At 32.3% G+C, this 27,541-nt stretch overlaps 1 protein-coding gene across 3 annotated transcripts in view; it reads left to right on the forward strand.

Annotated features, from left to right (window-relative positions):
- LOC132731538 (ligand of Numb protein X 2-like) overlaps positions 1 to 27,541 on the forward strand; it is a 76,848-nt gene that overhangs the window by 38,172 nt on the left and 11,135 nt on the right. For all 3 annotated transcript variants that reach the window (XM_060717731.1, XM_060717732.1, XM_060717733.1), the window contains 6 exons: positions 96 to 188; positions 21,489 to 21,604; positions 21,874 to 21,974; positions 22,847 to 22,930; positions 23,592 to 23,721; positions 26,737 to 26,803. In XM_060717731.1, the coding sequence (XP_060573714.1) occupies positions 96 to 188; positions 21,489 to 21,604; positions 21,874 to 21,974; positions 22,847 to 22,930; positions 23,592 to 23,721; positions 26,737 to 26,803 (591 nt within the window). The remainder of the gene's footprint in view (positions 1 to 95; positions 189 to 21,488; positions 21,605 to 21,873; positions 21,975 to 22,846; positions 22,931 to 23,591; positions 23,722 to 26,736; positions 26,804 to 27,541) is intronic.

Consider the following 27,541-nt stretch of genomic DNA (forward strand, 5'->3'; position numbering starts at 1 on the left):
ATTGCGAATTATCAGGTTATTATATAAAAATGTTTTTTTGTTATTTTTAGTTATTGAACATTTTATTGTAAATAAATGTTTCTATATGATTTCAGGTTATTGGACAAGTTGCTGGTTGTATGTCCGAATGTTGACTACTGTGAGGAAGTTCTTCCCCGTTCAGAGCTAGATGCCCATCTTACACACAGGTAAATATACTTAAAGGAACATAATTGTGTCAGTGTCCTTCACTGTAAATTGAGTTCTAACCAGATGCATCTGCTTATTACAAGCATCCTTATTATGTGGTTTTATCCCTTCTTAGAATTCAAAAACCAGGTTTTTCAATTCTACATTTCTTAAACTTTTTAAAGAAAAAATTAGAATTGAACTCGGATAGTTGAACAAAAGCCTGTTAAAAGAAAAAAGGACAACAGCGAACTTTGATGCCTGAATGTAATCAGCGATCAAGAAGAGAGCTAATTAGTGTATGCAAGTTTTCTGCAAGCTGTACAATACTAAAAGATCTTCCTTTTAAGCATTTTGTAGGATAATAATATCTTAAATTAAATAATAAAGTTGAGTTAGTGACTGGTTCCATTAGATTTTTAATCTGTTCAAACACCTATTTCTTTGTAGTGAGAACAATTTTGTTTTAAAATTATGATGCATTAAACCGCTGTAAGATTTGTTGTTTTAAGTTTTCACAAGAGACAGTGAATTTAAGTACCGATGGGTAACTAAGTTATCACTGTGTTTGCATATAGTGTCAGTGTAAAAAGGTTAGGTAGTTACCGACTTTTCAGAAGTTATTTCTCGGAGCAGACTGTGACTAAGACTGTTAATCTCTAATGCATTATGGTATAGAAAATGCTAAATTGTGTTTCCGAGAAAAGATTCAGTCAATGAAGTTGTTTACTATCTCGGGTCATGTGACATTAGTAATAATTTATTCCTCGAATTCATGGTGTAACCCATTTATCATTGTAATACTCATTGTAGCATTTTTATACCCACTTTAATGAAGTTGCAGTGCAAGATCAAGTTCCTGAGGGCAAAGGTGAAGGTCACAGCTAGGGATTGAACTTAGTGTAGTTTGTTTTATAGTCTTAAGTGCATTGAGATGGAATTTGTGTCAGGTCAATAATTTCTGCATGCATAATGGGATTTCAAAATTGAATTTATACAATATTTAACCATAATTGAATGATGTGTCCTTAGCTCTATGTCAAGGTCACAGCATTGGACTAGCTGAGTGTTGAATATTAAGTTCAATTGGAGTGTGTGTCATGCCCATAGCTCCTGCAATCATGATAATGATTTCAAAACAGATTGGTACACTTGAACACCATAAGTAGATGCAAGTTCGTCTCTTTAGGTTAAAGGTCATTATTGTTCTTGGAGGTCGAGTTCAAGTCCTGTCTGGCTTATAACTTTACTTGCTGTTTTGCATATGCCTTCACATACGTTAGATGTTGTGTCATGCCAAAGACCCACTTTACATACACTCAAGTTTAATATTGCTGTAGGAGGTCGAAGGTAAAATTATGTGTGTCAGCAGTGTCCTCTCAGTTTTAATATTATTCCTTGATAAATTGTCCAAACATTGCTCAGATTCCTTCCTTAGGTTCAAAGGTTAGCACAACAACTAGAAGAAGGTAGTACTTGGAGGAAAAAATATCATTTGTATCGTATGGACACATTTCTTGTATATCTATAAATTTACAAATTCCAGTACATACATTTACCTTTGTGTACATGTTTAATGAGTTAGAAATAACTCCACCTTTTTGTGTTTGAGATTCTAACTATGAACATTGACTGAATTAAAGGACCAAAAAATTGCTATTTGTGAATGTACTATTATATATACATGTAGTTATATAAATTATGCACAGAATACATTCATTTGTCACTAAGATTAGCTATTTCTTGTTGTATTATAAATTGATATTTTAGAATTTTCCAGATATATGTGTCATTTGTGGAATCCCCCTAGTATTTAATGAGGTATCACCACATGTAAAACTGATACAAATAAGTATATTAAAATTCCATCTGTTCCACTTAATGTCTATTTTAAACAGGAAAGCAATTCTTGTTAAGCAATTTAGTCTATACCTTTGTATAATATATATTGGTGTTTGGCTGGCTGTATTGGTCCCATGGTGAACATATTTCCATTTCACATGGCAAATTTGGTGAATAGTGCTCAATCTTAGGTTTATTAGGGAGATCTATCATAAGATCAAAAATAAGCCTGGGATTTTATGAAAACAGATTTTCTGCTAAATTCATAGGAATATTAGGCTCAGGCTGACTTCCTTGTTAAAAGCTAAAATTTTGAATGCATTGTGATATTATATGGAAACATTTGATTTTTATAATTATATAAATATACACTTATGAGATTGTGTGGGTGTGAAAGATGGAAAAATGCTGTAATATCCAAAGATTATTTGTAAAGTTTCTATCTATCTATAACTTAAATGAAACAAGCAGCTAAATTTGTATTGTAAAAATGAGCAACAAAAATTTAAATTTAAAAACTGGCAACTAAATTTTAATTGAAAAAAATATATATCGGTTGATTCTGTCAGATTTTATTTTATTTGATTTTTATCATCATAATGTTTAACAGCTTTTTGCGGGTTACCATAGTAAAGTAAATAAAACAAAGAAATTGTACACTATGAGATACCAATTTTTGAGGACAAAATGCAGATTGCAAGATGTTTTTAATGTACCATGGAATGAAAAACAATTAACTCATTTATCAAAAGGAAAATAAAGTTAAGAGGAATTTTTCAGAGTACACAATTTTTTGTTCATTGATCATTGACAAATTATAATGTTTAATCAACAAAGTCTGCATGACAAGACATGTAATTTGATTTCTGATTCTATCATGAATTGTTGTTTTTTCTAAGTGAGAAAGGAGAACAAAATTTAACCCATTGCTTCATGAGCATTTTGTGAAAAATGGCTGTTTTCATTGAAAAGTCTCCCGTTACAAGTTCAAATTGCTATAATACTATAAAAACTGCTTCAACACTAATCAAACTTGGCACAAATGTTGACTGGACCATTGCCCTTGCAACAACATGCTCAGGCTTAAATTTTCTGTTACCATGGCAACGAGGGGACATCTCAAAATTGCCAAAAATCACTATTTTGCGTTGATTTTTTCCATCAAAATTGATTTCAAAGTGCTGCAACTTCTCAATGGATTGAGATAGAGTCAAATGCTTTTCAGCGTTGGTTACACGTTACCTTATGATCAATCTGGGGTCATTTACAGCCTCTCACAAGTCCAAAATTTTCTTGGCGATGAGGGGGACTCCGCCCCCCTTCAAACCCCCCAAACAGAAGGGGGCACATCCCCCTTCTGGCAACCCCCTGATGTATCTTTTGATTGAGGGGCCGCGCCGAAAAAGAGGTCACTTTTTTTAACAACATTTCTCAAACAAAAACAAGTGTTTGGGGCCTAAATAAGGCATTTTTTCATCATTTGAGACAACAAAAAGGGGGGGGGGGGGTGAAAAAGGCGTGTATATGAAGTAATGGGTTAAATGTGAATAAATCTGGGACAAATAATTTTTTTTTTTAACTCGACTATTCGAAGAAAAGATGAGAGCTAACGTACTCACCCAAGCATAGGTTTCACACTTTAAGTTTTTGCATGCAAATTGGTATCTCCAAAAGATTGGTTGAAACTTCACACAGTTATTTGACAAAATTTTAGGTCACTGTCCTTGGCCCATAAGTCTTACATGGATTTTGAAAGAATTGCCGCCCTTTTTGAAATGAGAAAATTTCACATTATTTACTATCAAGTGCTGAGAAAAGCTCAGTTGAATGGAAAACATTTGATTATATGGTGAATTAAGCTTTACATGTGTAAATTTGAAAAAAAAAAATGTCATTTTAAATGTGATCTTGATTATGTATGGACTTTTTCAATGTGTACAGCCTATTATGGCTGTCACCCAAATACTAGAATAATAGCTACAGGCCAGCCTGCTTATCCATTGAAGAATTAGCCTGAGACTCTAACACAGACAGCTGGAGTATGGTGTATGAATGTGTCCTAGCTTGAATGAATAATTTTCAGAGCTTCAGTAATCAAGATTGAGGTGTAATTATATATCTGAGTTACTTATATTAGAAGAGAACACAAAAAGATTTATTTGTGAAGTAGATTGAATCAGTCTGGTATGGTATAGAGTGAACAAATTGAATACAAGGTTTCCAGACTAGCTTCTGGCTACTGGTAATTTGTTAACAAGGAGGAAATGATGCGGAGATTTATCTTATGTTTGCATGGCTAGCATATTAAGTACAGTTGATGCTGAGGCATTCCCTATTCCGGCACTATATAGTATCTCTATAATGACTAAAGTACTTGTATTGACTGGGTCATTTTTCTGTAAGTTCATTGAAGTATATCCATTATATGCTGAAATTATGTTGACATAGTAGTTCTTGCTCTGACTTTTAAAAACTTTCTATGCCCCTTTCGCAAAAGAGGGGGTATTTTATTTTGGTAATGTGGATCGGTCAGTTTGTCTGTCAGTCGGTAGACCACATGGTTTCTGCTGAGTATCTTGAAAACTATTTATCACAAAGTTTCACATTTTACATTATTGATTGGTCATAACTAATAGATGATCCCTATTGATTTTTGGGTCAATATGTCAATGGTCAAGGTCACAGGGGCCTTAAATGTCAAAATGGTTTCCACAGATTATCTTGAAAACTATTTGTCACAAAGTCTTCATATTCCACATACTGATTGGTAATAACTATTAGATGACCCCTTTTGAATTTGGGTTCACTAGGTCAAAGGTCAAGGTCACACAGGCCTTAAATGTCACAGTGGTTTCTGCTTATTATCTTGAAAGCTATATATCACAAAGTTTTCATACTTCACATACTTAATAAGTGAATTTTTGGCAATTTCTTGCTCTATGGTCCATAATATGCCTCAGAAATGAATGTATTTTTATTACTCAAAATCTTTTTATTTTTGGTGTACTTTTATAGTTTCCAAAAAGTTTCTCATTGGCCAATTACCTGAACAATGTTTTTCATCTGTTACTTTTTGGCAATTAGTACAGTAATAGTGATTTAGTATTTTGTATTGATAAGTCAAAATACTACTTTGTTTACATTCTGCTACTTTTATGACAAATTATTTCACATTTATCTCTAAATTATGCAGGTTATAAGCACCTAACATATTCATCTTTGCCCTTTCTAAAGAAGTACAAGTTCCTTCGTTTCTGAGGCATTATAATGTTCCTTAAAGGGTTATATGGTACTCAAGTATATGCCTTTAATACAGCCAATAGGATTAGTGGAGACTCTTAGATCAAATTAAATGACTTCCCTTCCACATTTTACTTATTTCTGAATTATCCACCAAAAATAATTATAGGTATGTTAAATTTCACATGACAATTTATTAGGCCTTGCAAAGAAACATCAACAATTTTATTGGAAAATAATTGTTATTATGTTACAGTTAGGATATTGTTTGACCTGAGGGGATCAAACTGGAGACTTCTATAAGTCAATTACATTATTTTCTATCAATTACAATAGCACTATTGTAGAAAGAAATAATTAGGCAGAATACAACTATGGGGTATAATTTAGAAAATAGTATTGGCACCTTTGCTGGTTATATAACCGTTGTTTGATGGACATATAGTCTGTACCACTGAGACACCGGGCTGATCAAACTTACTATTTGTTTTTTTTTGTTTTTTTTAATTGCGTTTATTTAAGGTCGCCGCCGGAAAGCCCATATGGGCGACCGTACACTCAAGTCGGGTCATCCTAGAGCGTCCCGCCGAGATTTTTCGTCGATTTTTTTCCAGCTTTATTGGTGGAGGAAGACCCCAGGTGCCCCTCCGGGCATTATTTCAGGCACAAGCGGGCACCTGGGTAGAACCACCGACCTTCCGTGAGCCAGCTGGATGGCTTCCTCACATGAAAGATTTCGACCCGAGTGAGGATCGAACCTACAGTGGTGAGGGACCTGTGATCTCAAGTCAGCGACTTTAACCACTCGGCCACGGAGGCCCCCACTATTTGTTCATTTATTCAGCAATTATATATGAGATAATGATAGTAAATGTTTGTTTATTATAGTATTTATTTGTGAAAAAAATACTACAGTTTCATCAAAGGAAATAAAAGTAATTATCCTTGTTGCTTAATGCTCAATAGACCTTTTAGTCCATAACTTCATTTTAAGCCATTGCCAGGCGTTTTGAAGGAAAAATTCAAGCTGATAAAGTGATAGCTGCATCATTATTGTCCATGTCAAAAAACTGATTTTTTTTTCCATTTCCCAAACAATTTTAAAGGTATCAACATGAAACTTATAATACTTTTATATCATGATAAGGTTCAGTTGTAAAACAAGATACATAATCTTAAAATAAATATTTTCAGAGTTATGTCCCTTCTTAAATTGCCAATTAAGTACGTAGGATGATTTCAAAACTATCATATATTTCAACATGAAACTTGGATTTAAAAAGGAACGGTTGTTTGACAATAGGGACATATCCTTAAAGCAATATTTTTAAGAGTTATGCCAGTCTTTTAAATTTAGAATATTTATGAAAACTTGTTATTAAATGAGAAGGGTTAGTGCTGCATGTGGTGCTCTGGTTTCAATATTAAAGTGCTTGAAATTAAAGTACTTTTATTGCCTGGCTACATATTTGGTATTATAAGCCTGATTATACTAAGGGTTATCTGTTTATCTATTTTTGTTTTCCAGAATTCTTTCTTTAATCACATCATCTCCTGCATTATTTAGTGCACATTTAACATTTTCAATAAAAACCTAGATTTTATGAGTGTTCAATTAATAATGCATGACCTTGATTTGTGAAAGCAATTTATTCAGCATTTATATTCAGTTAAGTTTGTTGTAATTGATTAAGATGCTATCAAAGGGAACATTCATGCATAAAAAAATCTTATGTTTGATCTGAAATTCGTAAGATGTTCTGTGGTTTCTTAGAATGTTAAATGATTGCTTGATTAAATCATTTGAATATGTTGGCTATTAATTATTCATTTTTTCACTGTCTTATTTTAGAATTCAGACTGGTGCATTTTTAACAAAAGACTGGTTGATAATTTTACTGTTGGCCAAGTGGAAACTTGGATAATCAATGCTGAAGACAAAAACCTTAATTTGTGCTGGACACATCTAAAGTTTTGGCTCAGATGGGTTAAATTTGACTGTCGATGAAAAATACTTTAACCACTGCCCCCCACTCTTTGAGGGCACAGGAAATGAGCCGAGATTTTAGTTAATTTTCATCTGCTCCTGCACTGGTGTGTTACAGTGCAGTGGTTTTGCTTTGGCACTGGAATTGATAAGGATATATCCAGCAAGCATTATTTGGGCTTAAATAAGCAGAGATTTTACTGTATGACTGTCCTTGCAGGGTTTGTCCTTTAAAGGGGGGGGGTTTCAAACCACACCTTGATATGATGTTACAATTTGAATGAAATTGTGCTTACTTGAAATGTACTTCCCAATTAGAAAGCTTTTGCTAACTCTAATTCTTTAGCTTTTGCTTACTCTGTAACTTAGAATAAAATATTTTGCAATATTTCTCCAGTTATTTAAAAATATGAAATGTATTACATGTATAAAATTATTTAAAGCTAAGGTGAATGAATTTCTTAAAGATTTAATGCCAAAATTTTGCATATTTTTTTTTTTATCTTATAATTATTTTACATATTGAAGTACAAAGTATAAGTTGTGTTTTTTTGTTGTTTTTTTCAAATTTCAGATGATTTGGCTTGTGATTTATGAAAAAAGATAAAAAAGTTATCTGTCTTTAAAAGTGAATTAGTATACAATGGAAGGTAATTGAAATACCATAAAATAATCATGTTGATAGTATTTAGTATATCTGACAACAAACCATGGAAGAATTATAAATGTATGTTGTATGTAAGTGTGAGATACATATTCCAGTATTACATATGAGCTGCGTCATGACAAAACCAACATAATGGGTTTGCGACCAGCATGGATCCAGACCAGCCTGCGCATCCGGGCAGTCTGATCAGGATCCATGCTGTTAGCTTACAAACTCTATAACATGTAGAGAAACTGATAGCGAACAGCATGGCTCCTGATTAGACTGCGCGGATGCGCAGGCTTGTCTGGATCCATGCTAGTCGCAAACCCATTATGTTGGTTTTGTCGTGACGTGGTTGAATTATCTTTATCTAACATAATACTGATAAATTGGTCTAGAACAAAATAGTGTTACCCTTCATGGAAATATTCATGCTACAAGTAAATCATTAAAACTTGGTCAACATTTTTTTCTCAAGAAATGTTTTGTAAGAGTATCCAAATAATACAGTTTACCAATATTTGAAATATTTATTAAGAAAGTGCCCATTATAGACCAATTTGCTTTAAGGCATTTATAAATAAGCAGTAAGAAAGAAGTCAAGAGGTCAACACCGCTATGTCTACAGTAGCCTGATTTATCTTTTTACAGTAAAATCACGTATTCATTATATAAGGGACATTCTTCCTGCAAAAAAATAACCAGTGGTAATTTTGTTATCAGATAGTGGCTTATAAATTGAAGTAATAGAGATTGTAATTCATTTAATTATCAGCATTATATTTTCTCCCAGAAGGAGGTTTCTTCTTTCCCCATGAGGAGGCTCATATTTTCTATATAATTATTTGGTATAATTGAACATATAATCTAAAACTTTGTTCTCCCAAAAGATTGTCAGTGTGATCAACTGATTTCTTATGATCTTTCAAAATGATATACGCAAATGCAAAGAAGTTGTGCCAGTGACTGTGTCATTTAAGGTTGCTTTGTTAAAGAAGTGTTCATCGAATAAATATATATGGGGCCAAAGTGTAGAATAATGAAACTCTGTGAATAGATGTGATTGAATTACGATGTTTAAGGTCAATTGATATAGAGAATGCCTCTTTCACCACACTCTGTCACTGTAGCAGTATTATAAATGGTGTTGGTACAACATCTTGTATGTGTTATTTCAACATGATGTCTAAGTTTTGCGAGGCCCAGAGTACTTTAATATTTGCTCTATCTGGCATGTTAGCTGTGCCAAAATTCACTTATCATTTGCACCACAGATTTCATGTATATTTGTAGCCAAGGGTCACCGGCAGGGCCTTCGCTTTGGGGTCGTTTGGGGAATACTCGCTGGCGTAGTGAGCGCCCTACACGGAAACCCTCGGTTGGTTGGGTGTGTGTGGTATACTGGTGTATTATTATCCAGTATCCTCTTTGTTAAATGATGGTATTTTATAACACAACACAATGTCCAGTTTCAAGTAATTCTATTTAATATTCACTGTGATGGAATCTTTCTCAAATATAAAATAGTTTATAATAATGTCCACAAATATATTTTCACAGCTAGCACCTGAATTTGCCTATGTTACTTTTACTTATTTATTTTCTAAGATAAGACTATAAGATGCTGAATGTTCCCAAATTAAAATAAGACTAATTTAAAATATAAAAAGCAACAATATAAATTAAGAAAGAGTTGTCATAGGAATTAAGCCTTAAGCAATATTAGCAATAAATGTCAAAAGATAATCAAGTATGGCTTGTTTGATAAAAGACTAGGAAATTGAGAATTAAGCCATAAAGTATTAAAATCAAAAGGTGATAATTTTTCCTTATTGACCACTATGACATGTTTATACTATAGTTGTAAAATTTATCAGCTAAGAATCTAAAAGTAATTTTTATCAAAATATTTATGCAACATGAAATTCTTTTAATGATTGTTTAAAATGTTAAAAGTTAATTTTTGAATATAGAAATAATTTATGTTTTCATAATTAATACCCTAAAAGCATTTTGACTATGAAATGCTATGTTACACATCACCTGTCCTTATAAAATGATTGTCCTCAATCATAGTCATATTACATAATGAATACAATAAAAAGAAACATACAAAATCATACAAACAAATCGGATATCCTCAATTATACACACAAACATACAAAATTGATCATACTAGTATTCAAAATGTTTTTGTTTTTTTTCGGAAGTACATTTTTTAAATCTTCTATTTGAATAGCACTTTGTCAGTTACAATATGTATCTTCCTGTTATTTTTTTTTATATTTATTTACATCTAAGTTACACATAATATTTTTCATAATTATACTACGATATTTCATCAATGTGCACATTTATATACAACAATCATTGTGAATTTGAAGAAATAGCAATTAACATGGCATTCCTTTAATGATAATTATAGAACATAAGTCTTTATGTTAACTAAATTATCTCAAAAAGGAAATCTTACATTAGACACAAAAAATATGTCTTTGACAATGTAATAAAAATTACCTATGCTAAATTTGCGACAACAATAGAATTATTGAAGTCTTCAAAACACAAAAATACATATTTGTTTGGCATTATCTTAATATATCATATGCGACTGTAATTGATAAGCCAGGCCTATTTTGGCATAAAATACAACAATAATCTTCTTTATGGTACCTTTGTACTCATATATAAGTATTTAACTTTCTGTTATGTTGAGATTTTAGTATGACTATTTAGGTTATGCAACATTGCTAATCTCACATATTAGTATTATTCTAAGGAGTTTTCTCAACTCTGTATCAAAATATTTATGCAACAATATTTCTTATGCAACATGCATTAGTGGACTTTGACTCAATATGAACATACTCAACAAAAATTGTCAGCCACTTCAGTATTAACAAATTTCTTTTTCAATCAATATCATAAAAATTATGTAATATATTTGTATATGTATGTAACATTTACTATGGTAGAGGTTTAGTATTGTCTATGCAACATTGTTTTAACTCTCCATATAGTATGATAAATTTTTTTTGTACAACACAATTTGTTTAGCTTAAATGCTATAACAATAATTTGTATGTCTCTGGATTGATTATTTAGTATTATATTCATATTTGACGTCTTGTATAATCATCCCTTTTTGCTTTGAACACTCTTTTTTTGTTTGACACATAGTCCTTCTGTAATCCAATGTTATTTTTTTTTAACACATTTTTTTTTTTATTCAACACATTTGAATTTATTTTTAACAATGGTAATGTGAAATTCAAACATTCACTGGTACATTGTTATGGTACATTGGTCTGCTGCTTTATCGAATACAATGTTTTAAACTTGAACAGCATTATTAATATCCACATAACTTGTTTAATGGTTAAATAGAAACAAAATAATTCTAAATACAATATTTATCTTTTTATTGCTATGTTTAGCTTTGGATTTCTTATTTTTGTCAGTTTGTTTATCCTTTTCTGACATTTTCTCATCGGGAGTCTTAGTTTGAGCTGTAGGAGGGACTTCAGAATCAATCTGGGGCATTTCTTCAGCATTTAATGATTCTGTCAGATTTTCATAACCTGGTGGTGGGTTTGTTGGCCTATCTGAAGGATCAAAATAATGCTTTAACCTGGTTGCATTGACCATGACCTTGACTTCACGATTGTCAGAACATCTTCTTAATTTGTATGTGTTATGAGGGCCATTATATGTTATATAGTATGGACCTAACCATTTCTTGTGAAGTTTGGGTGCCATACCAACTGGCACTTTGGTACAATATAACCATACTCTATCAGCTGGTTTAAAGTCAGCAGGTTGACTGCGCTTATCATATTGTGCTTTGTATTTCTCTTGGGCAAGTTTGATATTTTCAGCTGCTATTTTTCTGGAAATTTCTAAATGCTGTAAAACTTGTGCAAGATGAGTTCTAAATTCAGTTGACAAGGTAGTTTTTGGAGTGAGGGCAGTATCGATAGGGAGTCTCATCTCACGGCCATAAAGTAAAAAGAAAGGAGAGTATTGAGTTGACTGAGTTGCTGGGGTACTTCGATATGCCATCATAATCGAAGGAAGCAAGTTTGGCCAATCATCTTGTTTTCCTTTACAATATGTTCTGAGAGCTTGAAGAATAACAGAATTCATGCGCTCTACAGATCCATTTAGAAGGGGTCTATAACTACTGGTATAATATCTTGTGATTTGAAATAATTCACAAAGAGCTTTGACCAATTTGGAGAGGAAGTTTTGACCTCTGTCAGATACGAGCACATTGGGAGCACCGTATCGACATATGCATTCTCGAAAAAGGACAGAAGCGACTTCAGTTGCTTCTTGAGTATACAAAGGGAATGCTTCAGACCATTTTGAGAAACTGTCAACTACAAGAAGTACATATTTATATTTTTCTTTGCTAGTTGGCAGTCCACCAAGAATATCAATATGCCATCTTTGGAAAAGATCGGCAACAGGCATGGGTTGTAATGGGGGTGGTTTACCATGTATGTCACGTTTGACTTGTTGGCATGCTTCACATGACTGAATGTATTTTCTACAGTCTTCAAACATTGAGGGCCAATAGTATTTTTGTCGCAAGTTTGCGTAAGTTCGCTCAAATCCTTGATGCATACCGCCTGCAAGACTGTCATGAAATGATTTGAGAATTTCATCTCTCATCATAGCTGGAATGCAAACTTGTAAAATGAGTTTGTCCTCCTTAGGGACACCTCTGGTTCTAGGGGTATATAAATGTACAAGGAGACCTGATGAAAGAATTTCATATTGGTCAGATTGGGCAACTAATAATTTTGCTTGTTCTTTGTCATCTGGAAGTACCTTATTTTGTTTAAAATTGATTATATTTTTGTAAAATTTACATTCATATTGAAATTTGACTAAGTCTTCACGTTTTTCATTTGTGTCAAAGTAATTAAGTGGGTTTACGTTTCGAGTCTTATCTTGTTCGGGTTCAGGTGCTGCTTCAGTGCTTGTAGTGGCTGGTGCTACTGATGGAGTCTGAGTCTGTTCATGACCATAGATGAGCGTTACAGAAGTCATTTCATTGCACTGATCTGTGGCAACTTGACTTACTGTTGCATCTTTGGTTTTAGACTCTTGACTAGAACTCTGCTCGTCTGCTTCTATGTCATAGATGCGACGCGAGAGTCCATCAGCATTACCATTAGCAGATGATGCCTTGTGTTGTATCTGGAAGTTATAGCCTTGTAGTGACAAAGCCCATCTTCCGAGACGTCCTTGGCAATTCTTAATCTGCTTCAACCACTTTACAGATATGTTATCTGTATACACTGTAAAAGAATTGTTGGCTAAGTAGGGTCTGAAAGCTGCAACGGCTTCTACTAAAGCCAACCCTTCTTTGTCTGTGATATGCCATCTCGTTTCATGGCCATGTAATGCTCTACCACCATAAGCTATGGGGTGTTCCTTATTGTCATCTCCTAATTGTGATAGAACGTATCCTATAGAATAATCAGAACTATCTGTGGCTAAAATGAAGGGTCTATCAAATTTGGGAAATGCTAGAATAGGAGATGATGTAAGAGCTTGTTTTAATGTGTTGAAAGCATCTTCGCATTCTTGAGTCCATTTAAATTTTACATCTTTCTTTAAAAGAGCTGTGAGTGGGCTTGCTATTTTGGCATATGACTGAATAAATTTTCTGTAATAAGAGGCCATACCTAAGAATGATTTAACATGTTTTACGTTTTTGGGCTGAGGATAGTCATCAATGGCTTGTGTTTTCTTGGGATTTACCTTAATTCCTTCTTTTGATATGACATGACCTAAATATTCAACTTCTTTTGTGGCAAATTTACATTTTGTGGGTTCTAAAGTTAGATTGGCATTGGAAAGAGTTGTCATAGGAATTAAGCCTTAAGCAATATTAGCAATAAATGTCAAAAGATAATCAAGTATGGCTTGTTTGATAAAAGACTAGGAAATTGAGAATTAAGCCATAAAGTATTAAAATCAAAAGGTGATAATATTTCCTTATTGACCACTATGACATGTTTATACTAGAGTTGTAAAATTTATCAGTTAAGAATCTAAAAGTAATTTTTATCAAAATATTTATACAACATGAAATTCTTCTAATGATTGTTTAAAATGTTAAAAGTTAATTTTTGAATATTGAAATAATTTATGTTTTCATAATTAATACCCTAAAAGCATTTTGACTATGAAATGCTATGTTACATATTTTTGGTGCTTATGATAATTTTGTGATTGCCCAATTTATGCAGTCATCACCAGTGAAGCTGGCCAGTTACATTGAAATACAACAATATCCATCCTTATTTGCTGAATCTTTAATCACATTGTTTCTACCTACAGGACAAAATTGATGGAATCATATGTACTTAAGGCATCATCAATATTTCAGTACATAATGTCAAATACTGGCATATTGCATGTTTTGGAATTTATCAAATTGTTTGTGTCTCTTTTTCTTATGACTTTGAAGAATTTAGTATTGATTAACTTTATACCAATTTACCATTTATCAAGACACTGCATGTGTAAAATGTTACTATAAATTCAGGCATACAAAAAGTAACATGATTTACCCATTGATTGATAGACAAATATCCTTGCATCACATGATTTAAATTTTAAATGATTATGACCAATAAAACTATAGTGATGCTAATATGAAACATGCACAGTTTTATTTTACATTTTAGTTTAAGGTTTTTAGTTTTTCTCATACGTTTTATTGTCAAATAAGTTCTTCCGTTGATTAAAGATAGACTGTAACATTACTCTTAAAATAAAAAAAGAGTTCAATAGGCCTAATGATTGGCAGTAATTGAAAAATTATATTTCTGACAATACTTTATTTGTTTTAATAGTGATCTATGATAACAGGCTTTTAACAATTATATAGCACTGAGCAACAGTCTCAGATAGACTCCAGTGATTTCTTATATAATCTTCTTGCATTATAAAATTCCAAGATGATAAAATGTAGACAATACATTCTTCCAATAAAGTAGTTTGGACAGAGAGAGAGCAATTTAGATATTGTTTTGGCACCATTGCAATTAATACACAGCCATGTTTTTATGGGCATGATGTCTTGACTTTATAAACCATTTGAGACAATGTGCTGACAATATGGCTGTTTATTCCAGTACTGATACAATTACATATACAATAAAAACAGGAAATAATCATCATTACATGTACCATTATGGCTGTAAAACAAAATGCTTCTGTTTTCTGGAGGGAAAAAGGCTTTGTATAATTTGTAGTAGACATAAAACAGCTGTATTCTGACAAGAGCAAGACTTTTACATGAGTGACCCCACTGTTTTACTTTCAGACTGGTGTTTTGTGCCAATACAGTTTTTGATAGGTTTATTTCTCATTCTTTATATGTACATAATCTGATTTTACTTTAAATAAAAAATTAATGTCTTTTATAATGTTATAGAATGGTAAATGTAGGCAAAATGCTGCTGTCTCAAATATAAAATCTGATATGTTTTAAAGGTTTCATTTTTAAATGGAGAGAAAATGGTAAATATGACAACATAGTATACGATTATTGGGAAGCCATAGAAATGATGTACTATTAAACATTAAAGTGGTGTTGTACATTACAGTAAAAAAGTTCAGAGCTTTGCTGGTTTATTTATTATCTACAACCAGATTTAGACAATTATGTAAACCAATAGAATGGAATTTTGGTGTTTGAAAAAGAAATTTACATCTGTGTGATACACTTTGATCATGATTATAGTAACAGCTGATTCTGAACTATGATTTTCTTAAAAACAATAGAAATTAACTTTTTCTGTGATGTTCAAAAAATTATGTAACAGATTATTAATTGTCTTGCCTTTTGCATTTTGTAGATTTTATATAAATGATCTTGAATGAGTGTGCATTTAGTAATATTTATTTAACTCATTGAATAAAACAATATTATGCTTGCCTGAGAGGCTCGCATACAACTTGTTCAATAAATTTGGTATAAAATCTACACTCATTCTATATTCTTTGTATAAAAACTTAAATAGCCATAATTGTAGAAAATAAATGCATATCAGGATGTATTAATCTACTGGAGAGCATTTTAGATTATGTAAGATTTCTTGACATCTTATGAATAATTCAGTAATTTCTTTTCATGAAATCTTGATTTTTATGATTGCTCAATAAATATTTGCATGTCTCAGATTTGTACAATATTTCATCTCCAAAAAGCAGTTACACACTAGTTATTGCATGTATGACTAATAGGTGAAATTAGAGGGATATTAATGTCCTCGGATATTAATGTCCTCTTTCCTCTTCAGTTAAGAATTTATTTCAGTTCATTTGTGAAGGGAGCTTAAGCTGAGCTGTTCACTCACCTCCTATTACCCACTAGTACGAATGGAAATGACAGCTGTAACCCCTTGCAGAGTTTGAGCCCAGGAAGCCAGCAATACTTATATTACTATTTCTGGTTCAAAGTCATAAAATCATTAGTAGTACGGTAGTATTAACACCCCAGGTTTTCAAAAACCATCTTTGCTTTTTCGGCACCATTTGACCAAAATTGTTTTAGTGTGCAGTGAAACCAAACAAAACAAAATTCCAATTCCAGCAATTAATAGGGTTCAAAGTAGAAAAAAATCACATAATTCTGAGAAATATCATGATTTGTGTAGTTAGATACCTTATATCAGAGCCAAGTGTCAGATTTTCAGTAATTGAGATAGTAAACTTTCATTTCATTAATATCTTTCTTTAGGCTACTCAGATGAATAAATTCCCCGAGCAGAAGCTCGTATTTTCTGTATGATATTTGGTATAATTGGGGAAGAATCCAGCATATGATGCCCCTCGAGATTTGCAGTCTAATTTCTGCCCTTCATATTTATAAAACAGAAATGCTCATTACAATCCCTGAAGGTGGGAAAGAAAATATGAATCTATTTAAATTAGTGTTGGTTTTATGCAAATTTATCCTTTCCTTCATTTTCCCTCTGGCAGTTTAATGCTATGTTAGTGCACTTGATCTGTTAATTTAATGGTAGGGAGATGAGCAATATTTGACACTCACAGGAGTAGTTTCATTTTACGTCTTTAATAAGATATTTGAGCCGCGTCACGACAAAACCAACATAATAGGTTTGCGATCAGCATGCTGTTCGCTATCAGCTTCTCTACTTGTTATAGGGTTTGTAAGCAAACAGCATGGATCCTGATCAGACTGCGCTGATGCACAGGCTGGTCTGGATCCATGCTGGTCGCAAACGCACTATGTTGGTTTTGTCGTGACACGGCTCATTTATTTTCTTCCTTATATTGTATTTTTATAACTATATTCAAAACAGTATCAAAATCTTATATTGTATCTTTATAACAGTATTTAAAACAGTCTATCAAAATCTTATATTGTATCTTTATTACAATATTCAAAACAGTCTATCAAAATCTTATATTGTATCTTTATAACAATATTTAAAACAGTACTTAAAATCTTATATTGTATTTATATAACAATATTGAAAACAGTATCAAAATCTGGAAAAAGTGTGATCCCCCAGAAGCATTAATCAAATTTTGAATTTAAACAAAATTTTAGGAAATTAAATAATATAATTTACTTGTCTTTGTTTACTGCACCCATCTTAAAAAGGAAGAAGACATGTTTTTTAAGATACATTTGTAAACTGGTGAGAGTATAATATAATAATTATTAAGTATGGTCGACCTACTGGTAATACCTTTAATGTAATCAATTTGTTGTAAAAAAAAAGTTGGAGTGTATGTGAAATATTATACCTTTAAAATGCATTTTTAATTTCCTGTTTTATACTGTTCGATCTGAATTCAATACTGCCACAATAGTTTCATTTTGGTTAAAATGACATCAGATCAATAGAAAATGAAATAACCATCAATTTCCATTGTCATTAATTTATATATCTGTCTATCGGATAGATTTGTTTGTTAATTTTTTGTACATTTAAATAATGTATATATTTGTACATTTAAATAATGTATATATTTAGTAAAGGTCATTAAATTTTTTATTCTTTTTAGCTCGACTATTCGATAAGAATAAGTAGAGCTATTGCAGTCACCCGAGCGTCGGCGTCGGCGTAACCACTTATGTTAAAGTTTTTGTAATAGTTTAAATATTTTCAAAGTCCATTGACATATGGCTTTGAAACTTTGCACACTTGTTCACCATCATTACCCCAACCTGTAGACAGGAGGAGGTAACTCTATCAAGCATTTTGACAGAATTATGCCCCTTTTTCGACTTAGAATTTACGATAAAGTTTTGTAATAGTTCAAATATTTTCAAAGTCCATTGACATATGGCTTTGAAACTTTGCACACTTATTCACCCTCATGACCCCTACATGTAGACAGGAGGAGGTAACTCTATCAAGCATTTTGACAGAATTATGCCCCTTTTTCGACTTAGAATTTACGTTAAAGTTTTTGTAATACCTCAAATATTTTCAAAGTCCATTGACATATGGCTTTGAAACTTTGCACACTTATTCACCATCATGACTCCTACATGTAGACAGGAGGAGGTTACTCTATCAAGCATTTTGACAGAATTATGCCCCTTTTTCGACTTAGAATTTACGTTAAAGTTTTTGTAATACCTCAAATATTTTCAAAGTCCATTGACATATGGCTTTGAAACTTTGCACACTTATTCACCATCATGACCCCTACATGTAGTCAGGAGGAGGTTACTCTATCAAGCATTTTGACAGAATTATGCCCCTTTTTAGCTCGACTATTCGATAAGAATAAGTAGAGCTATTGCAGTCACCCGAGCGTCGGCGTCGGCGTAACCACTTATGTTAAAGTTTTTGTAATAGTTCAAATATTTTCAAAGTCCATTGACATATGGCTTTGAAACTTTGCACACTTGTTCACCATCATGACCCCAACCTGTAGACAGGAGGAGGTAACTCTATCAAGCATTTTGACAGAATTATGCCCCTTTTTCGACTTAGAATTTACGTTAAAGTTTTTGTAATAGTTCAAATATTTTCAAAGTCCATTGACATATGGCTTTGAAACTTTGCACACTTGTTCACCATTATGACCCCAACCTGTAGACAGGAGGAGGTAACTCTATCAAGCATTTTGACAGAATTATGCCCCTTTTTCAACTTAGAATTTACGTTAAAGTTTTTGTAATAGTTCAAATATTTTCAAAGTCCATTGACATATGGCTTTGAAACTTTGCACACTTGTTCACCATCATGACCCCAACCTGTAGACAGGAGGAGGTAACTCTATCAAGCATTTTGACAGAATTATGCCCCTTTTTCGACTTAGAATTTACGTTAAAGTTTTTGTAATAGTTCAAATATTTTCAAAGTCCATTGACATATGGCTTTGAAACTTTGCACACTTGTTCACGATCATGACCCCAACCTGTAGACAGGAGGAGGTAACTCTATCAAGCATTTTGACAGAATTATGCCCCTTTTTTTCGACTTAGAATTTACCTTAAAGTTTTTGTAATAGTTCAAATATTTTCAAAGTCCATTGACATATGGCTTTGAAACTTTGCACACTTGTTCACCATCATGACCCCAACCTGTAGACAGGAGGAGGTAACTCTATCAAGCATTTTGACAGAATTATGCCCCTTTTTTTCGACTTAGAATTTACGTTAAAGTTTTTGTAATAGTTCAAATATTTTCAAAGTCCATTGACATATGGCTTTGAAATTTTGCACACTTGTTCACCATCATGACCCCAACCTGTAAACAGGAGGAGGTAACTGTAACAAGCATTTTTTTTACTATCAAGCACTAAGAATAGTCGAGCGTTGCTGTCCTACCGACAGCTCTTGTTCGACTTAGAATTTACGTTAAAGTTTTTGTAATACCTCAAATATTTTCAAAATTCATTGACAAGGCTTTGAAACATGTTGGAAGAGCATAATAGGACTCTCTCCAAGGCCTATAACTGTAATATGGATTTATAGAAAAATTTTGCCTTTTTCTTTACTTAGAAAATTTTACCTTTTAATCAAGGCTTTTTTTACTATCAAGCACTAAGAATAGTCGAGCGTTGCTGTCCTACCGACAGCTCTTGTTATAATTATGTTGTTATTCCTTTAACACACCTGTCAGAGACCACAAAATTCTCAAGGTGAACAATAATTATTGTGATATATTCGCATGCAGTGTTCACAATAGTGATGAAATTATACAGTGATGAGGATCCATCTTACTGAAAAAGTCTCAGCTAGTTTTTCGAAAGGCAGCGTTTGTGATGATTTTAAATGTTTCAATAGGTCTATATTTGTGTTTAAGTTGATTTTTGAAGTTGTTTTTTTTGACATTCAAGTATGTTTTTTTTTAAGTCATTTTCTGACTGGCCTTAAAGTGTAAAAGCACTTAAATTCCCTAGATTTAAGATTGACATGGAAAATGCAGGACATTTCTATCTTTAGGGCTGACAGACATTGTATGCTTCTGAATTTCTAAAATGGACCAAACCAGCTTTTATTTTTGGAACAGTCAATTAACAATTTTGGGAGGATCAAAATGAAAATTTGAAGTTGGTCAGACACCAGTATAGAGCCTAAGGTCAGACTGATCACTTTGAGTTCCTCAGAGCAGTGTAAATGTTAAGATAGTTTGTTAAAGTTTGAATTTGTCTGTGACAGCTAGTTTGATTAATGGGACTACTTGTACATCTATTAAGAGTATAGTTACATTTGCTAGAAATGATGTCACACTATGAAAAGGTTTGCAGAAATAGAGGATTCAATACTGAATTAATTAACTGCCCCAGTAAGGTGACAGCAAACCAATATTTAGATGTAGAAAACTAACAAATATATGTAAATCACAGTGAAATGCCAGACTGGTAATATCAGCTTAATAATAATCATGTTAGACTTAAGTCAGATTCTATTTAAACAAGAGTTTGACATAATGTTTGTGCTAAATTGGTTTAGTGTGATTTCTTGCAAAATGATGAGAACAAATAAAATTGTATTTTTTTTTTCTTGATAGTTTTCTGTATATTAGCTGAGTTTATTCGTAAAACCCTTTCTATTTATAGTTCCTATGCTATCCATTTTTAAAATGAGTAGATTTTTAACGTTCATTAAATTCCTTGGGTGTCTTAAAAAACTGTTTGACCTTTGTCTGATCTATTTATAGCTAACATGACCTTTGTCTGTAAATATTTACTTTGCTTACCTGCATTATCTATAAGTAGATGGCATTGTTTTGTTCTTCCATTTTCTGATGACAAGGTTTATTAAGGTAGTCATACTGTAATGCTATTTTATTTTTCATAATATTCAGTACTCAATAATTATTTACAGTTTAAAACAGGAATTTAGTACATCACAATAAAGGATTAGTGATTGTAAATAACTTAATGCCCAAGATTTTGAAAAAATAGCGTTCTGGAAATAACCAATTTGCTATTATATTGGGCGATGTTAGAATTTCTTTTGCTGGAAAGCATTTAAGAAAGACTACCTTAACCAATCACGCTTACTTGTTTTCTATTTATAGATTCATGAATTCTGTTTATATTTGGAAGTACTAATCCCTAGATGTATTCTACTTACAGGTGTCGAGGTGCAGTTACCAAGTGTATAAAGGCTAGTCTAGGATGTTCATTCCAAGGACCACGTAGCGCTCTTCAAAGTCATTTGTGGGAGTGTGACTTTCGGGACCAGCAGTCAGGTAAATAATAGTTTGAAACAGACTTACTCATTTGTATAAGAACATGCAACATATTGATGATAGGTTTCATCCTATGGAAAATGCGGATAAAATTTCTTCATTCTTTGACAAATATGAATTCCAATGATAAAGATTTCAAAATTATAAAGTATGCTAGGGATTACACAACCTTTGTTATACTTGATTTAAGTTTTGGTCTTAACATGCTTGAAAGGTATCTGTTGTATCTGTGTACATCAAGTACATGTATATTGCTTACTATATTTCAGGAAAGAACCCAGTATTATGTGGAGAAGTGTCCACTATAGAGATACAAAGGGACCAGGCTGACCTTGGAATGTCAGTGGTTGGAGGCTGTGATACCCCACTCGTATGTTACATATTGATATTTATTTTCAAATCAAATACGGTCTCTTTGGCAGAGTGATTAAATTTGATGACTTATTACCACTTGCCCCTCAAGGTTCGGGGTTCAGATCCTGTCAAAAATCTTTTCTTTTATTTGAGGAAGCAACAATCTAGCTTACAGAAAGTCCATGGTTCTACTCATGTGCTAATGCCTGAAAAAGGGGTCATTTGAGATTATTTTCCATTTTCCAGTAAAACACGAAAAATGTTGTATGAACTTGCCAGTGTCATAGTGACTTAAAATCAAAAGACCAAACAGAAATTTAGATTTATGTAATCATGTCTGGAGTTCACAATTTCCGGAGAATAAATATAAGTAGATCATTGTTTTCCTGAATGTATTAGGTACATTACTCAATTTACCACTCACTGCTTTTGGGTTCAATTCCTGCAAAGAAATTAAAAAAAATATGAGGGAGTTATTATGGTTATAAAGGCTCTCTTGCCTGGACAGGAAAGCAACTAAGGTTTTCCTTTATTTGTAAAGATGGTAAGTTGCTACTAGTATATGACTTACACATTGTTAGCATGACTAATCTTGTTGAACCCACTGACCAAAAAAAATTTATGAATGTGTCCTAACGTAAAATCCTATGAGAAGTTTAAAGCTGTCATACAATACTTTTTACAGTGTTGATTAGAAAAAGGTATCCATAAATAAAAGAGAGCAAGTTAGTGAAATGTTTTATTTAAAATAAATAGATATAATTGTAATTTGTAAGGAAAATAACAACTACTTTTTTCAAACAAACATTTACAAACTGGGTTCAGTAAGTTAAATTTGATTATAAATGTGTTTGTTTTTCGCATTTGTTATATATTGGTATATTACAGGTATGTGTTGTGATTCAAGAAATATTCCCAGATACTGTGATATGTAGAGATGGCAGACTTCAACCTGGAGACCAAATACTAGAGGTATTCATTTAACTATGATTCTTACATGTATTATGCTTATCCATAAAGCTCCATAGGGAGAATGGTTTTAAATGCAGGCCAGGTTCACAAACTAAACGTGGTTGCTTTTAGCAGCAAATTTGTTGGTTAAAACATGCCTGTTACCATTCAGCCAAGAATAGAGCTGTATGTACTTTAATGGAAGACAAATTCAACATGGGAAGTTAATAAGTAAGGATGGCACTGAATACCAAAACTAATACTCAAGTACTTGGTCATTTTTCTGATCAAGTACTCAGCTAATAGGATGATTTCCAATGCTACTTTCATTTTCTATTTAAATTCATGGAATTTGTAACTATAGATAAGACTGCAAGGGAGGTAACTTGAAATTACCAATAAACAAATTAATTAGAATTAAATCAACAACATATTTGACAAAATTTTAATTAATGCAGAATTTAAGGTAATTAAATATCATAAGAGGCCAATGACGTAAGCAACACTGGTGTTCAATCCCATGTTGGTGTCAACTGTGATCGCCTCGTTCAATTTACGATATCATTTTCGCACCTCTGCAAGGGCTCCGAATTAAATTAAAAATCATGACATCATGTTCTTATAATTTTAAAATATTACTTATAATTTTAAAGTGTTACAAATTTTAAATTTGTTTGTTTAGGTAAACAGTGAAGATTTGACCCAAGCATCCCACTATCAAGCTAGGAAAGTGTTAAGCCAGTATTTACCCGTGTGTCGCCTAACTGTGTACAGGGAGCGTGCTGAGGAAGAGCGACCTATAGAAAAAGAGGGTAAACCTTTATAGTTTTATTTTATCTTTTCCCTTACTGTATAATTCTTTAAGTTACCATATATCAATAGTGAAACAAATGCATTTTAAATCTATGACAGTTTTAATGGTGGTTAAAATGTAATCAAGAAGCTTGTGAATGAAATAATGAATGGAAGGGCATCTGAGGTCTTCTTCTGCCCGTAAAGACTTTACCTTCTATAAATAAAGATTTTATTATTATTATTATTATTAAAGCTTGAAAGTTCCTATATGATGTTTACAGTGTTGGTGCGACATAAAACCCAACCCCAAAAAATATAATCAAAACCTTGATAATTTATAAAGAAATTGCCATCTCCCTAGTTTTTTAGGGGTTGGAAAGAACAAGTGCGAGTTTGCTCCTTCTTCCATCATTCGATCACAAAAGCACCTATACTGATTTACTGAAATATTTTACATTTTTGTGTGTTTGTACCTGGCATGGGTATGAGCCTGATTTGGTCATAGCCCCTGAGGCTGGTAATAATCCACATAGACCATGTTTGAGCTTTGCAAACCTCTGTGATACCATTGTTCTTGTTTTACTATCATTTGAAATCAAGAAGTTGTCTTTTTTTGTGTGTCTGTCACCCTATTACCTTCAAGATTCATTCCAACAACTTGAAAATTTGATTTACTGAATTACATTATAATTTCATTATACCCTCAATATTCAATATTGTAATTGTTTTCATCTTGTAGCATACCCAAATAATTGTTATATAAGATTATTTGTGAGAGCCCTGTTTCAATAAATTGTTGTACAGACAAATTGTAAAGAAGTTTCAGACATACAAACAAGATAAATGTTTTATATATTGGCATATTATGTCATTATATGGGAGTGAAAGATTGTCTTTCAATATGCTGGAGAAGAAAAAACTTGTTATATAAATGGTTTATAACTGACTTTTGACATTGTTTTCCCCTGTATAAGAAGGCCTGTAGTAAAATATTTTTGACATATTTTCTAGTGTTGCACAAGTTGTTGTTTTTCTCTTACAATATTTGTTTTGGTAAAAAATTCAGTTGGAAACGTTTAGTTTATTTCGATGATTTTTTGTCTGTAAAATAAGTAAATAAAGCTTAATGCTATAAAAGTTAAGTTATTATACAAATTTAATTTTTACATTAGAGTAAAAAATAGCTATAAATGATGCTAAAAATGTTGAATAAGTTTATGCCATGCTATAAGTAGTAGATACAATAAACATTTATTGGCTAAAATAATATAGAACATGATTCTTAGATTGCTGATTTTGATAAAATAGCCCCTTATTCCAGGGGGGTTTGAATCCCATGAGAGTCTATTATAACTAAACTTTGATGTGAGTAAGCTATCCTGTGTGCTTACAGAAAGTGGGTTATTTAACTCTTTGGGCCCAATATGACTGGCCCACATATGACTGAAGTCATAGTACCTAGCTGTAATGCGTCCCTCTGTGTATGTGATACACAGAGGGACACATTACGTCTTCCTCCGCCAGCTAGGCTGAAATATCACCATACACAATCATTATAGTTTGGATGTAACATATAATCAAACAAAACTAAAAAGGAGAAAAGCAGAGACAAGAGAAAGTACCATAATGTCAAAGTTTCTGGGGACCTCATGTTCATACCTCCAAACCATGTCAAGTTTCAGAACAGAACCAGTGCTTTCAATATTTTGTTCTCTAACTTTGCCATCAAAAATTAGATTTAGTCTTAGAATATAATAAATTTTTATTCTTTGAGGAATATAATGTCTGGAGTGATTTATAATACTTTTTCACTATCAGATGATAAAATGAATTAGATATACGCCAAGAAACATTTATCAAATCAGAGGGTGACAAAACAATAGAATTACAACTGTATGATAATTGTAGAATGTGGTTCTCTATAGATCACAAGTTATCTGTCTGGTTTCTAGCACTAGATGTCGGTGAATTCTTAACCTGATGAATTTTTCTTGCATATCAGACTGGCGTTTCCGTTAGTTTTACCCATGCCGGAAATTTCATCTGGCATGGGGGGTTCCAGATGAGTCGCGTGCTGTACAATGGCATTGTAAGGATGACGTAATTTTTACCGTTATGAATGAAGTTGTAATTCATACGCTTTAGTAAGAAAGTAGTTATGGTTGTAATGATATAAATTTTCATTGAAAATAAAGACAAATAATTTAAAGTATAATCGAATATGGTAGAATATGCAAGAAAAAATATCTGACATATGTTTGCAGTTCGGATCGGAATATCCGTCCCTCGGTCACCCGCCCATGGGCGGTAACAAGGCTTGCCGAGTTACCGCCCATGGGCGGGTCACCTCGGGACGGATATTCCGATCCGAACCGCAAAATATGACAGATATTATTAATATAATGGATAGGTCCAGATTTGATATTGGAATAATCCATTTAAGGGATTTTAATGTCAGAATAGATTTGTACAAAAATTTCACTACCAACATTATAGAGCCTAGTCAAACTGAATAGAGGTGAATCTAACCTGGTGGCCATATACTGATGGCAATGGCACATCACTTTCAGTCCCAGCACAGAGGAAACGATTTTTACAGATATTTCCTCTGAAAATCATAACAAATATGAAGTGATATTTAAACATTGATTTCATGTTTGAGGTTTGTAAGTTTTACATGCAAAAAAAAAATTTTTACATTTAACATTTCACTTCATTTTACGAGTATTTCCTAGAGCTTACATGAAAAGAAGCCATACTTCAATTATTAATAATACTGGCTATATAAACTGGAGGAAATGGACATGAAAGTACATGTAACAGATATAAGCTCAGAAATTATTTTAACATCAAGTTTCAAATTATTGATGGAAACTAAGGGTATACTTACCATTATTCAAACATTAGAAATAAGGGGAGATGCTAGCAACATGTCAAGCAACAGGAAGGGATGAACTTTTATAAAGTATCTATAATTGATGATATGATGCATTTCTTTAGGTTTAAAATGTTAATTTTTTTTTTCATTTCAGAAATTTTAAAGATAACACTGAATAAAACAAAAGGAAAGCAGCTTGGTATAAAGTTGGTTGGAAAAAGGTAAATATATAATTTTTTTATATTAAAAGATATACTTTGAAAGATTGATGTCTACTCTATTATCAGATATGAGAACTTCTGAAGTTCAAAAATTCACATTGTCTGACTACACCTATTTCCTGTATTTGTTAGTGACCTTTAGCATGAAAACAACATGCCAGGTTATCGCCTCAGATCTATAGAACTGGTATAGATTTATCTTGCTATTGAATGAAAACATTTGCATTTTCTTCAATGATTGATTTGACCTGGTTTTGATTAATCAGGTAAACATAGAGAGAAATACATGAGTATTTGTTTGATATTTTTTCCTTTAATAATTGCCGTCTGGAGACAGAACACTGCTTGTTATATAAATAGCTCTTTTATAATATCTGGGTGTCTGTAAATAAACCAGTGTCAGCAATGGATGATTATTGAAGTAAATGTAGGGTTATTGTTTCACCTGTATTAATGTGTCTTTTGCATTTAGTCCAGATTTTATGTTTCTAATACAACCTATATATTTCACAAAGTATTTATTATACATGTAAATAGATAAGATGCAAATTAAGTTGACTGACAATGAATGACTTGACCTGCACCAGTTTACCGCGGTTCGAATCTCATATGATTCATGTGTGGAACCACAGGAGCTTAATATTCTGTTAATAATTAAGAATTAAAGTTAAATTTGTTCTGCCTATATAATTTATTATGCCCCCATTTTGAAAAAAAGGGGGTATATTGCTTTGCACT

The sequence above is a fragment of the Ruditapes philippinarum genome, unplaced genomic scaffold (assembly GCF_026571515.1).
Source record: "Ruditapes philippinarum isolate M1 unplaced genomic scaffold, ASM2657151v2 ctg3214_1_1_1_1, whole genome shotgun sequence".
NCBI classification, from domain to species: Eukaryota; Metazoa; Mollusca; class Bivalvia; order Venerida; family Veneridae; genus Ruditapes; species Ruditapes philippinarum.